General features: G+C 44.9%; 1 protein-coding gene across 2 annotated transcripts in view; it reads left to right on the forward strand.

Moving 5' to 3' along the window:
• Positions 1-383: 383 nt before the first annotated feature.
• LOC101611710 (zinc finger protein 883-like) overlaps positions 384-13,068 on the forward strand; it is a 34,194-nt gene continuing 21,509 nt past the window's right edge. The window contains exon 1 of one of the 2 annotated variants that reach the window (XM_045138959.1): positions 384-493. Coding sequence is in view for 1 of the 2 variants with exons in the window: in XM_045138958.1 (XP_044994893.1) it covers positions 839-895 (57 nt within the window). In the remaining variant the exon portion in view is untranslated. Of the gene's footprint in view, positions 494-796; positions 896-13,068 lie in introns of those variants that run through there. The other variant, XM_045138958.1, reaches the window with a different exon arrangement.

Here is a 13,068-nt window from a genome sequence, read left to right on the forward strand (position 1 = left end):
AGAGGCTAGTCCTGGCATCAAGCTCCCGGAGGGCTGAACTTGACCAACCACGGTGTTTAAATCCTATGAAAGACCTCGGTGTTTCCTGGTTGGTTGTGGAGAAACAGGTCTAGGAAACAACAAGGCAAGAGAAAAGAAGTCAGATCATATTTGATTTCTAGCAAGTGTAAACTTTTCTGTCTTTTTATTATTTCCAGGAGTCCAGTCACCCTAGCCATACATATATACATACATATGTGTGTGTGTGTGTGTGTGTGTGTGTGTGTGTGTGTGTGTGTGTGTATACACCCCTCTCACCAAGAGTTCCCGCCATCTGTTCTGGGGGGGGGAGGGGGCACAAGCTCTGGGCCTGCAAAGCCGCTGGAGGACAGCTGCGCCCGGGTTCCAGGAGCCCCTCCATCTGCTCTCTGGGTCGGTGGGCACACAGACTGTGAGCTTCCAAGTCCCTGCTTCAACACACACCACCCCAGGAACCCCTTCATCTGCTATCTGAGTACGTGGGGGACATACAAGCCATTTGAGCCGCAAAGCCCCCGCTCCAGCACAGCCGCGCCGCACCGTCTTCGGCACGGCTCCGTCCCCCCACGGCGCGGGCGGGTGGACCGGCCCGTGGCGTCACAGCGCCGCGACGCAGGCAGAACATCCTCGGGAAATCGGAAACTTTCAGAAAGGCGGTCGCGGCGGAGTTCCGTTTCCTGGGCGGCTCGGCGGGGCGGGGAGGCGGCCGCGGCGCGTCCGTGTGCCGGGGGTCCCGCGCGCAAGCTGTGAGCGGAAGGGCGGAGGCGCGAGCAGTGCGGAGGCGGCGGCCGAGCTCGTTCCGGAGCCGCTGCCCTGCGCGATGGCGGAGGAGGCGGCCATGATGTGTCCGTGCGCGGGCCAGAGCGCCCGGCCGCAGGTAGGAGGGTCGCGCGGGCCGGGGCGCCCCGGGAGCTGCTGCGAGGAGCCCGGGGAACGCGCTGGCCGCGGCCCGCACCCAGCTCCAGCGCTCTGCCCTGGAAAGCGAGCCCATCCACACCCACCCCCTCCCCCCGAAAAGCTAAAAACCGGGTGCGGTGCACTCCCGTAGCCGCAGCGGGAGGCCGAGGTAGGAGGGTCAGGGGTTGAGGGCCAATCTGGACTGTACGGAGACCTCGTCTTAAACCACAAGAGCAAAAGGGGAAGGGGAGGGGAGATAAAGGGAGGAAGGGAAGGAAAGAGGGCAAGCAGAAAGGGCAAGAATAGAGGGAAAGCAAGGAAGAAAGGAAAAACAGGGGGAAAGGGAGACGAATGGAAAGAAGGAAGGAGGGGAGAAAAAAATAGGTAGAAAGGTGAAGAGTGGAGGGAAGGAATGAAGGCGGGAAGAAAAATGAGGGGCAAAGGGAGAAGAAGGAAGGGAGAAGAGTGGGAAGAAGGAAAGAAAGGGAAAAGGAGGAGAATAAAATGAATAAAGGAAAATGAGGTGGAAGGGAGAAGAATGGAAAGGAGGAAGAAAGGAAAGAGGGAGGGAAAGAAGGAAGGAGGGAGAGTGGGAGATAAAGAAGGAAGGGGAAAAGGGGGAAACTGAGGAGAAGAAAGGAAGGAAGGAAGAAGGGAGGGGAAGAGAAAATGGGCAGGGCTGCAGAACGCAAGTCTGAGCACGATCAGTCCCTGTGGGTGGGCCATGCTGTTTGTGTCAGGCACGCACAGTTGGCATTGTGGGATCTGGCCAGGAGTCATTCTGTCCCACCAGGCCTCCTCAGGTTCCAGGGACCCCTGCATCTGCTCCATTTGTAGGCGGTAGGCACAAACTCTGTGACCTGCAAAGGCCTTTCTCCAATAAAGCTGCATCCCACTCCCTCCTGCAAGCCTCCCTGCAGTCAAATGGAAGCTCTGTCCCAACCCCCGTGCCCTGGGCAGGTGGAATGGCCCATGATGTCACAATGTTGCAGCTCAACCAGCGCAGTAGGAAAATTGTAAACTTAAAGGCAGGGAGGCACAAATGGTGAAGAGGTTGCAGCAGAGCTCATTGTTCCTGTGCCTCTATCTGGTGAGATGGTGGTGTAAGCAGCATTAGGTAGGAGGGGCCGAGGGGCCATGTGAACTCCCTGGTGGTGCTGGGAGACTCCTGGTGATAGGTCTGGCCATGGCCCACAGCCAGCTCCAGTGTGCCGCCCACGAGTGTCATCATCTCCCTGCCGATTTTCTAATCACAGTGTGATGTACTTACAGACATTGCCTTCATTTCCTTGTATGTGGACAGAAAGTAAAAACAGGGTTAGGTATTAAGTGGTAGAAGGAAAAAGCAGGAGAATAAATGAAGTCTTGGCTTTGCTGGCCTCTGGCCTTAACCCAAATGTGTGTGAGAAACAGATATCCAACACGACTAAATTTGATTAATAAAATTGGGAATGAAAGCCTAGTGCTTTTCTGGCAAAACTTCACTATGAAAGATATTTTAATGTTGGTTTTTTAAACCATATTTGCTTATTTATTTATTTGCAATCAGACAGAGAGAGAGAATAAGTACACCAGGGCCTCCAGCTGCTGCAAATGAACTTCAGATGCATGTATCTTTTTGTGCATCTGGCTTTTAAGTGGATACTGGGGAATCAAAACTTGGGTCATTAGGCTTTTCAGGCAAGTACCTTTACTGCTAAGCCATCTCTCCAACCCTAATGTTGATTTTGAAAAGACCCTTATCCAGGGATGGTGGTGCACACCTTTAATCTCAGCACTTGAGAGGCAGAGTTAGGAGGATTGCCATGAGTTCAAGGCCACCTTGAGACTACTGATTGAATTCTAGGTCAGCCTGGGCTAGAATGAGACCCTACCTCAAAACAAAACAAACAAAAAAACGTAATTTTGTCCACTCTTAAATTCAGTGTTTGATCTTTCAGTCAAGGATAATAAGCTGGCATTTTATCTAAAACTTTTAAGTACATTGATTTGAGTGGCATTGGAAGAAATTAAGTTTGAGTTTTATCTTTAAAACGTATTTTTACCATGGTCGTATTATTATTTCATATACCCTAATGGTACTTTCTTCATTTATAAAATAAAGTAATATTACCTACCTCAAATAATTTTAATCTGTTTCTTATTACACATGTGTTGAAGTGAGTCTTATACCTGTAATCTCAACACTCCATGTAGGTGTGTGCACTGTACTCAACTTCCTACAGTGGCAAATATCACACCTGCCTGAAAAGGATGTTTTCAGTGATATAGCAAACAAGGTGGCCTGAATAACCCAGCCCAACTATGATGCAACAGGTAGTGTACCATAGGGCCTGCATGAAAATTACATGCATAGTGTGGCTCTCCAGCCACCTGGATTGGAGAAAGGAGACAGCCAGTGGGTAGAACTCCAAAGACAAACCCATCACCCCATTTCTCACAGTGAGAACATCCTGAGATGCTGGGCCCTGGGCTTCTACTCTGGAGATGGTGCTCTGAATTGGCACTAGGATCTAGAGGATCAGACCCAGGACATGGAGTTTGTGGAATTCAGACCAGTAGTAGTAGTAGTAGCTGTGGTCTTCCTTAGGTGGAGGAGAAGCATGTGCCGTGTGCAGGATGAGTAACCATTTCAACCTACCTTTCCCATTCTGGAAAATGGTGCTGGGTTGGTTCTCCTCAGGACTGTGGTCTGGTCATTATGGTGATGTGGAGGAAGGTATAACTATGTGGAGAAGCAGGGAGCCAAGCTCAGGCTGCCGGTGAAGCAGCAACAATGCTCTGGGCTCTGATGCATCTATCTCTGGAGGGTCTAATGCATGAGACATTGGTTTTGTGTGTGAACTTTGTTTTATCATTTCCCTCTCACCCCACATCAGTGATCCTGTGTTTCTGGAACCAGAACTCACTCCTTAATACTTACACTTTCAGAGGCCAGTGAGCAAAGACAGGAATTCAACCTTAAACCTGTGCTCTATTGAAAGAGCTGGCAATTTGGTATAAGAAAGGATTCTTCTCTTAGAGATATCTTATATTTCTTACATATCTTATATCTTATATTTATCTTATATCTTATATTTCATCTATAGCTAACAGCAAATATAGGAGGTAAAACAAAGGCAACAATTTCAATTTTTTTTTTTCGTCAAGTAATCAATCATGATTGAGATTTATGGTGTTAATGGTTCTGTATGTCTCCTTATGGACTCTTCTCTCCATGTAATGCTAGTTTCATATGAACCAAAGCCAGTGACCCTTGCATTCCTCTGAATCTCTGTTTAGATTGTCTAGATTAAAAGTTAACACAGGACAAACCATGAATAGTGTGTGCATAGATTCCTTTATATAAACATGTCTCTATTTTCTCCTGTCACTCTTACCAGTATGATGCAAGGAAGTGGAAGTCCAGCCACTCTGGCCCCGGAAATCTTTCTCCACTTTGGCCTGTGTTTTCTTGCCTGTTCTTATTGTCTTATTGAAATTAGCACCTGTCTTTAGGTTGTTCACTTGGTGGCCATTTACAATTGTTCAACTCCTTCCCTGACATGATGAAAGTCAAAGTCACAGCATGTCTCCAAGTTCCTTATAGGCCCTGTATTCCTCCCTGATCTGGTCTGGTATTACCAGAAAAATGGTACAAACTGTGTTTCTGGGGTTGATCTCAGGAGAAATGAGTTTGCTTTAACCGTTCACCAGGTATTTTGTGATGTCAGGCATTGTATTTTTGTTATTTAATTGAGGGTGGGGCATACAATGCTGCACTTTACCTTGTGGGTGGGGATAGGAAGTGGCTTAGCACCCTCAATGTGCATGTCATTCCCAAAACAAAGTCTATCTGACTCAAATTGTCAATAGGGCAATGGTATGGACATGTGAAAGCCCTGAAATTCTTGGGGAGAATATGTGCTGATTTTCCATTTTCATTTTTTTAAATTGTGTGGTGTTGTGGATGGAACCTGTGGATGTTAATCCACAGCTCTCACCTCAAGTGTATAATAAATAGTTTATTCTGAGCCAAATATGAATGATGATGACCCGGGAACAGATCTAGGTTACCTCAAATATGAGGCTTTATCATGGAAAAAGTTTCAGAATTTTCTGTGTCATAAGCCTGGTCTCACCGTAGCCCTGACTGACCTGGAACTCAGTCTTTAAATCCAGATAGCCTCAGACTAACAAGATCTTCCTACCTTAGTTTCTTTGTGCTGAGACTAAAATAGTGGAGTACCCTACGTGGCTCATGGAATATTTATAGTAATAGAACAGGAAAGTTATAAATCTAGACATTTTAAGTGCATTCATGGAAACATGAAATAGGAGTTTTCAAAGTAGAGATATTTCTGCTAGAGGTCTCACATGTTTTGTGATGCCATCCTTAGCCTGTCGTTGGTGGGAACTAAGATGTATGTTTGAACATTCCAGTAAGAATTTTATTTGATAGTAATGAGAATGTTAGATCAAGCAGTGAGGTGGGCTGTGAATACCTGTTTATGGGACTGAAAGTCACCCAACAAAATTTGGTTTCAAACTTGTAACAGACTAGCTTTCCACTACCACATTTTCTAATCATTCAATCTGCTATGTAGACTGTTTAACACAGACACTGCTTTTTTCTTTTTTTCTGGGAACTTGTTCATAAATCCAGAGGCTCACACAAAAGTAAACAATGGAACCCCACTGAGCTACACCTCCAACCTAGACACACCATTTCAAAGGCTGAACTAGCAAAATGTGTGTGAGCAAGGCCATAGAGAGGCATTTCCAAACTTATAAGGGAGCTAAGGAGGTGCTTCATAATAGTAACCCGGTTGTCTGACATGAACACACTAAAGAGGAGGGGAGGACAATTGCATGGAATATAGAATATATGGGGAACAACTGCAAGATAGAGCTGTGTGTGTCTAAGGATCAAGGCCAGGGCCTTACACATACCAGGCAAGTGATCTCTCAAGGGGACAGATGTTAACAACTGCCCTGTTACAGTTTCCAGCAGAGGTTCCTAATGAGCACATACATGTTCAAACCTGCCATTCAGTAGAAAGTGCAGAACTAGCATATATGTTTCAAAGACTTCAACATGTTACTGTCTTTTTGAAACCCTGGGTGTGGATAAGGCGATCCAGAGGGCATACAGGCCAAGAAGAGATGATAGTAAACTTGGCTACGTAGCGCATGCCTGTACACTTGTAACTTGGGAGATGGAGGCATGAGAATAAAAGTTCAACATAATCTTTGATACATAGTCACTTTGAGGCAAACCTAGGTTATAGGAGACCCTATCTCAAAATCAAATAAAGGAAAACCCCACAGAGAACAAGAAGTATATGGAGGACAACACTAGGGCAGCAGCTCATGTATGAGCTCCATGGCAACTTGCATAGGCTTATGAGTGCTGATCATACAGAACAGAAGTCTGTGGAAGACAAGGCCAGGGCAGCAGGGCATGGTGAGCTCCATGGCAACTTGCACAGGCTTATGAGTGCTGAGCACACAGAACAGAAGTGTTTGTATGGAGGACGAGGCCAGGGCAGCAGGACATGGTGAGCTCCATGGAAACTGCACAGGGCTGTGAGTGCTGAGCACACAGAACAGAAGTGTATGTATGGAGGACGAGGCCAGGGCAGCAGGGCATGGTGAGCTCCATGGAAACTGCACAGGGCAGTGAGTGCTGAGCACACCCTTATCTGCAGGCAGCTCTTTTCATCTCTTCTGGCCTTTGGACACTTTTCGTTTTCTTTTATGCAACCATCCTCTTCTTCAACTTTATTTTTTCATTACTTTTTTTCCATTTTGATCTTTGTATCCATGTTTATAATGTATTTTGATCTTATGCCTAGCAAATATACTGTCTTAACAGTTTCCACCTCTCACTAACACACTTATTCATCCTTATGCCTCTCCATCTTACTCTCATTCCTTTTTTACCCCATTGAGTGAAATTAGGGTTTCTTGCATGATCATGGGTGGAGGGTGATTTAACAGGATGAGCCCTGTACAACTGATGAACATGTTTCTCCCCTTTCACAGCAATCATTAGCTTCTCTAGAGGTGTGGAGTCACATGTATTCTTCACCCATTGATGGTGATGTATTGACAGGCTCAATTTTTGCAGGTAATTAAAGCTGCTATAAATTCATGGTTGTAATGACTATGTGTGCCCAGAACATAGTGTTTCATAGTCCTCCTCTCCACCAGAGAAGAATCTCTTTAAGACTCAGGAAGTAAGAAAAATCAGGATCAAGAAGTGGACAATACTTGTTTACATCTCTCCAGAAATTGATACAAAGATAGTTTGGTTGTATCATAGAGATCTGTATATTTTTACAGGGCTTTGCCCAACACTAAGGAGAAAAGGAGAATATTCCCTTTTCTTTCTTGCTGTGCAGCACTCGGTGCACAGTTTTAGTGACCTTCACAGCTGTGCCCAGGACGCATGTAGTAATATCAGAACACTTGATGTTCTGTCTACTCACCAAGCCTTGTGCTAGTGGCTACATGCAGTGTTCTCCAGAAGGCAAGCACCTTTACTCTTTCTTTGGAGCTAAATTAAAGTGTTTATTGTTTGTTACTGGCTATCAAACTCAGGGTCTCTTCTGTGCTAAGCACGTACTTTTGCACTGAGCTCCACCATCAGCTCTTTTTTATTTTTAGAGATAAGGTCTCATTACTGGTTGGTGTCCAACTCAGGATGTTCTTACCCCACCCACTCTATTGGAAATACAGGTGTATTCCATGATGCTTATCTCTCTCTTACGTATATTCTTTTTAAAAATGTATTTATTTACAAGAAGAGAGAATGATGGGGGAAAAAATGAATGGACATGCCAGGGCCTCTAGCCACTGCATATAAACTACAGATGCATGTGCCCCTTTGTGCACTTGGCTTTTTGTAGGTGCTGTGGAATGCATCCTGGGTTGTTAGGCTTTGCAGGCAAGTGCCATAACCACTGAACCATCTCTCCAGCCCCATTACATAATCTTTTAAAAAATACTTTATTTCCTTGAGAGAGAGTGGGCACGCCAGAGTCTTTAGTTAGTGCAAACAAACTTCAGATTCATGTGTTACCATGTTCATCTTATGTGAATACTGGGGATTTGAAGTTGGGTCTTTTGGCTTCACAGGCATGCACCTTAAAGTTGCTAAGCCATCCCTCCAGCCACATTAAATACATTCCTATACATTATAGTGGTTAGTCATTGAATGTGAGGTTTAGATAGTACTTTAGTTTATATTGTTGTGGTAATGTAAATAAATCAAATTTATCCTTTAAAGTTTTTTAAATAGCAACTTAAGCTAAGAGCTTTTGCTTTGCTTTCTAACTCACGTTTTGCTGAAGCATTTACTGTGTATGTCTTTAGTCAATAGCTTTAAAAGTTAAAGACCACCAGTAATGTTAAGAACTGAAAGTGATGTCAGACTGCCCATTGAAAGGCTGACAATAACTCAAATTCACTAGAGCTTGTGGGTGGGGAATTCTGTAGTATTAGCTCTCCTCAACCTACACATAATAAATCTGAGTGCTTTAGCTTATCTTCCTTACTCTGTTGATTTGAACCTAAGTTATCTGCAGCATTGCTTACCTTTAACTACACCTGCCACTAACCATGAGGGCCCTGGCTAATCTGTCATTGGTTTGGGAGCATGTTTAGCCATCAGGCAGAGGTGTAGAAAGGTTTCAGAGCGGCACTTAGTGGTGGAGGATGTGGTATTATGGATCTAGATTCACGGATTCTTGTAACTCATGTCCGTGGTTTTAGGACAGTGACTTAGTATCTAGTCATGGGGCAGTAGAAGATGGTAACTGCAGCAGAAGTGTAGGGTGGCTTGGGAAGTTGATTTAATCAGGTACCCTGTCAGTAGCTGAATGGAAGGGACTTTGGTTAGCCTTGGTAGTCAAGCCTCTCCCACCAGGGAAGCTAATCCTTCTGTTTCATGAACCTCTTGCATCCCCTCTGGGAGGCACAGCCTAGGTTTTAGGTCACAGCCCAGTCAAATACACAAAGTGACATATGAATGTGCATTTGTTTGCAGTAGCAAGAGGTCCTGGTGTACCAATTTGCTTTCACGAATTCTCTGTATCCGCTTGAAAATAAATGAAAACATAAAAATGGAATACATCACAATATTTGGTCACTGTTTTGGCATTCTAATCTTTTTTGTATCATTCCTGTTTTAGTATATACACTGCTGAAGCACACACTGTTCCTGCCTTAGTTTGCACAGAAAATCCTATGAAACAGCAATTGGGTTCTGACTTTACTCTTCCTGATGCACAGGCCTAAAACTTGGGACTTTCCAATTTTTTCTGTGGGCAGGGCTGCTGCTGGTGCTGAAACCTTGAGTGACAAGTCAGAAGGAAGACTTTGGATACTCAAGTGTAATGAGGTGTTCAGGATCAGGAAAGTCTTTGAACTCCAAACTGTAGGTATGCTTTCAATTAAAGAATTGAATAAAAAAGGGGCTGAGAAGGATAATTATTAAGTTACATTTATTGAAGGAATTACAGAGCCAAGGAAAGGCACCCACGTGGCTAGAGATCCCATGTGAAGGGCCTAGAAAAACCATGGAAAGCAAGAGAGAAAAGAAAGTTCAAGGAGCTCCTGCTATGGGAGGAGCTGGGGAGGGTAAACAACTCGTGTGCTGAGTAAGGGTAGGTGGGCCCTTCCATCAGGTTAACCCAGCCAGGCCTGGACAAAGCCCAAGCACAGCTAAGGAAACTACTCGCCCACAGCTGGAAATTCTCAGGTGGTCAGAGCCTGCCCTCCCCTTGTAAATGTATTTACAACCTTATAGTGGTGGGCTGTCTTTTGACTCAGGTGAACTAGAGAGATGGTTGGTTAGGGCTAGAGGCTGTCTCGGGAAGAGGCTAGCCCTGGCACCAAGTTCCTGGGGCTGAACTTGACCAACTACAAAGGTTAAATCCTATGAAAGACCTCCCTTCCAGGAGGGGTCCAGGTTGTTTGTGGAGAAACAGGTCTATGGAGCTAGGCAAAGGATAAGAAGTCAGATCATCTTTTTGATTTCTAGCAAGACTTTCCTGCCTTTTTCTTACTTTTAGGAGTCCAGTCACCCTGACTGTACCCCCCTCACAGGGACAGAGTAATGAGGCATGCACCTAGTATCATCCCAGGGGACATATGATCTCCCCTGATTCTCTGGTTCTCCTGTGCCTCTGGATATTTATATACTCTATTTTCCCCCTGTTTTCCTTTCCCTCCCTCCCTCCCTCTCTCTCTCTCTTTTTGAGGTAGGGTCTCGCTGTCCTGGAATTCACTATGTAATCTCAGGGGGGCCTCGAACTCATGGTGATTCTCCTACCTCTTTGAAGTGCTGGGATTAAAGGCATGCACCACCATGTCCAGCCTGTTTTCCTTTTCTTTTTTCAGGCAGTGTCTCACTTTATAGTAAAGATTGTTCTGGAACCCACTATGTAGCCAAGGCTTGCCTAAAGCTTGAAGCAATCTTCTGACTTCTGCCAAGTCTGAGATTCACATACATGAGCCCCAATCTCCAGCTCCCTGACACTTTCCCTCTCATATCTGTCTCTGCCTTTGTGTCTGATATAAGACAGTGAAAGTCAGCGTGGAGCCCTCGGTTTGTAAGGTACTTTTGCTTGTTGAGACCTTGCCCAGATGGCTGGTTAACACTGGATACAGGATATTCAGAGGTCTTACTTCTTTCTGCCTCCTTCCTTCTCTCCATTGATGTTCCCTAATCAGTGTCCTGTTAAATTGAGACAGGAGGGGACTAAGACCCAGGCTTAATCTCCCTTCCAAACTACGCCTGGGTCTGTATATTTGTAGTTCCAGCTCTGGAAGTCTAAGGAAAGAGGAAGTATTAAAAAGATATTTTAGTGTGACATGGCACCTAATAAAACTGTATGTCAAGTAAACAAAAACAAGTTGTATTAATTTCAGTGATGGAACACAGGCCTGACATGACCCTAATCTTAAATTCATTTGCAGTTAAGTCTCTGGCATCTCAGAGAAGCAAATTCTCACTCACTCAGGTTTGTTTTTCTTCTTGAGAATGGAATGATGCTGCCACCTTCTGGCTTGTGTGGTGCACTGAAGCATAAAAGGAGTTTATTTGGAAAGCTTTACCAGTCCACCCTCTGAAACCATGAAACTTAGGAGATCAGTAGGGTATCAAGGGAACTTAATGCCAGAGGTTGGGGATTTGGTGGTTTAAAGCCCCCATTGCCTGTACCATGGTACAAATATGTCAGTGGCTTGATTATCAAAGGTCCCAGAAAGTTCTGTCCTCACTTAGGAAAAAGGGTTCTAGAAAGGATGAAAGAGGCATAGATCCCTATTGCTCGACAGTCTCTGAGAATGGACAAGGGGCCATAAGGTCTGTAGTAGGAGGATATGTGTGAGGAATATAGATAGGTCTTATAGGTGTAAGGAAGAAGTCATGTTGTGAGGGAGAAATTGAGAAACTGAGGGAGACCTTTTCTAAATTGAAGGACAAATTATTACACCTGATCCCTCCTACCACCAGAAAAGAAACAATACCTGTCTTGGCATTTAAGGTGCTGGCCTGCAGAGCCTAATGACTGGGGTTCCATTTCCTAGTGCCCATGTAAAGCCAATGCACAAGGAGGCACATGCATCTGGAGTTCATCTGCAAGGACAAGAGGTCCTGGGACGTCCATTCTCTTTTCTTCCCTTTCTCTCTCTGTCTTTCTCTCTGCTTGTAAATAAATAAAAATATTCAGTGAGTACTCCTAGGACATCAGAGATACTACATTTAAATGTCCACATCCAAAAGAAAGAATCACCAGCTAAAACTTGTCCCAAAGCAAATGAATACAGGACTCTTGTCCTGCCTAAGAGAGAAGGGGCCTGTAAGAGAGTGCTCTCTTGTCTTAATTTTTTTTTTTCTCCTGTTCCAGCTCCAGGGGTTGAAGTACTGCTCCTTTAGAGACAAGAAGGCTGTGGTCTAACCTGAGATAGCCATAGCTAACAAGCAATGGCACTGTTCCACTTCCTCAGCTTGCTCAGTTCTGTCAAGTGCTTTTGCTGCCTATCTGCCACATGTCTGACTCACTCCCAAGAGCCTCTCTTGGTTTTCACCATCCCCAGCTATCTACTGCCTCCCTGAGCCTATCTATTCTGTCCCCTCTGCCTATAATGACCACAGTGTGAAAGTTTCACTTTAAATGTTACATGGTCCACACCTAGGCCAAGACACCTCTCGTAGACTTCTCTGAAGGGCCCTGTGGCTCAGTTGGGTTGATTTTTTTTGAGTACATCCCTCCTTTTCCTTGTGGAATGCTAGTTAGTTTCATTTACTTTCTGTCTCTCTTGAACCCAGATCTCCCTCCAGGAGGGAATTATTCAATTTAAAGAAATTTGAGCCAGGCATAGTGGCACATACCTTTAATCCCAGCACACTGGAGGCAGAGGAAGGAGAATCATTGTGAGTTTGAGGCCACCCTGAAACTAGAGTGAATTCTAGGTCAGCCTAAACTGGATTGAGACCCTATGTTGAAAAAACAAATAATCATAATAAAAAGCATTTACATGGCAGATTCTATCCAGCTGTGTCCTTCCCAAGCTCTGCTATCTTGGCAGTAGACCACCTCTTTCTGTTTGGAATGTATGCATATTGATACCAGTTTCCCTAGGTTGTCCAAACAATCCACTGGAACATGTGAGAGATCTACACAAGGAGGGTTATTGTGAGTTCAAGGACAGCCTGAGACTATGCAGTGAAAGACCTACACAAAGCCTGAAGGTTTATGAAGGTACAGTTTGGTCACCATGGAATGGTCATTAATCATCTGTGGAGCTCTCCTTTGTAGCTTACAGTGGCTCTCCTAGGAGCAGGCTCCAGCACAGAGAAGTAGGATGAAACCAGGTCAGTAGAGGCTATTGTTCCCTAGCACTGTTAGGGAGCTTCCAGAAAGCAGTGGGTTCTCAGTAAAATGTACATGTGGACAGGTTGTAAAATCTTGCTTTGTTTTAGGATTCTGTGGGTCTCTAGGCTAGGAGCCCCTCTTCTCAGTGTATAAAATGAGTCGGGGGAGAAGGCCTGGACATTAATGCTGCTGTCTTGGCCAATCCTTGTAACCTGAAGCATGTGTGTCTTAGAACATCACCAAGTAAAATGTAGACCATTACCAGCTTCCTGTCCAGGATTCGGAG

The sequence above is a fragment of the Jaculus jaculus genome, chromosome 20 (genome assembly GCF_020740685.1).
Source record: "Jaculus jaculus isolate mJacJac1 chromosome 20, mJacJac1.mat.Y.cur, whole genome shotgun sequence".
NCBI lineage: Eukaryota > Metazoa > Chordata > Mammalia > Rodentia > Dipodidae > Jaculus > Jaculus jaculus.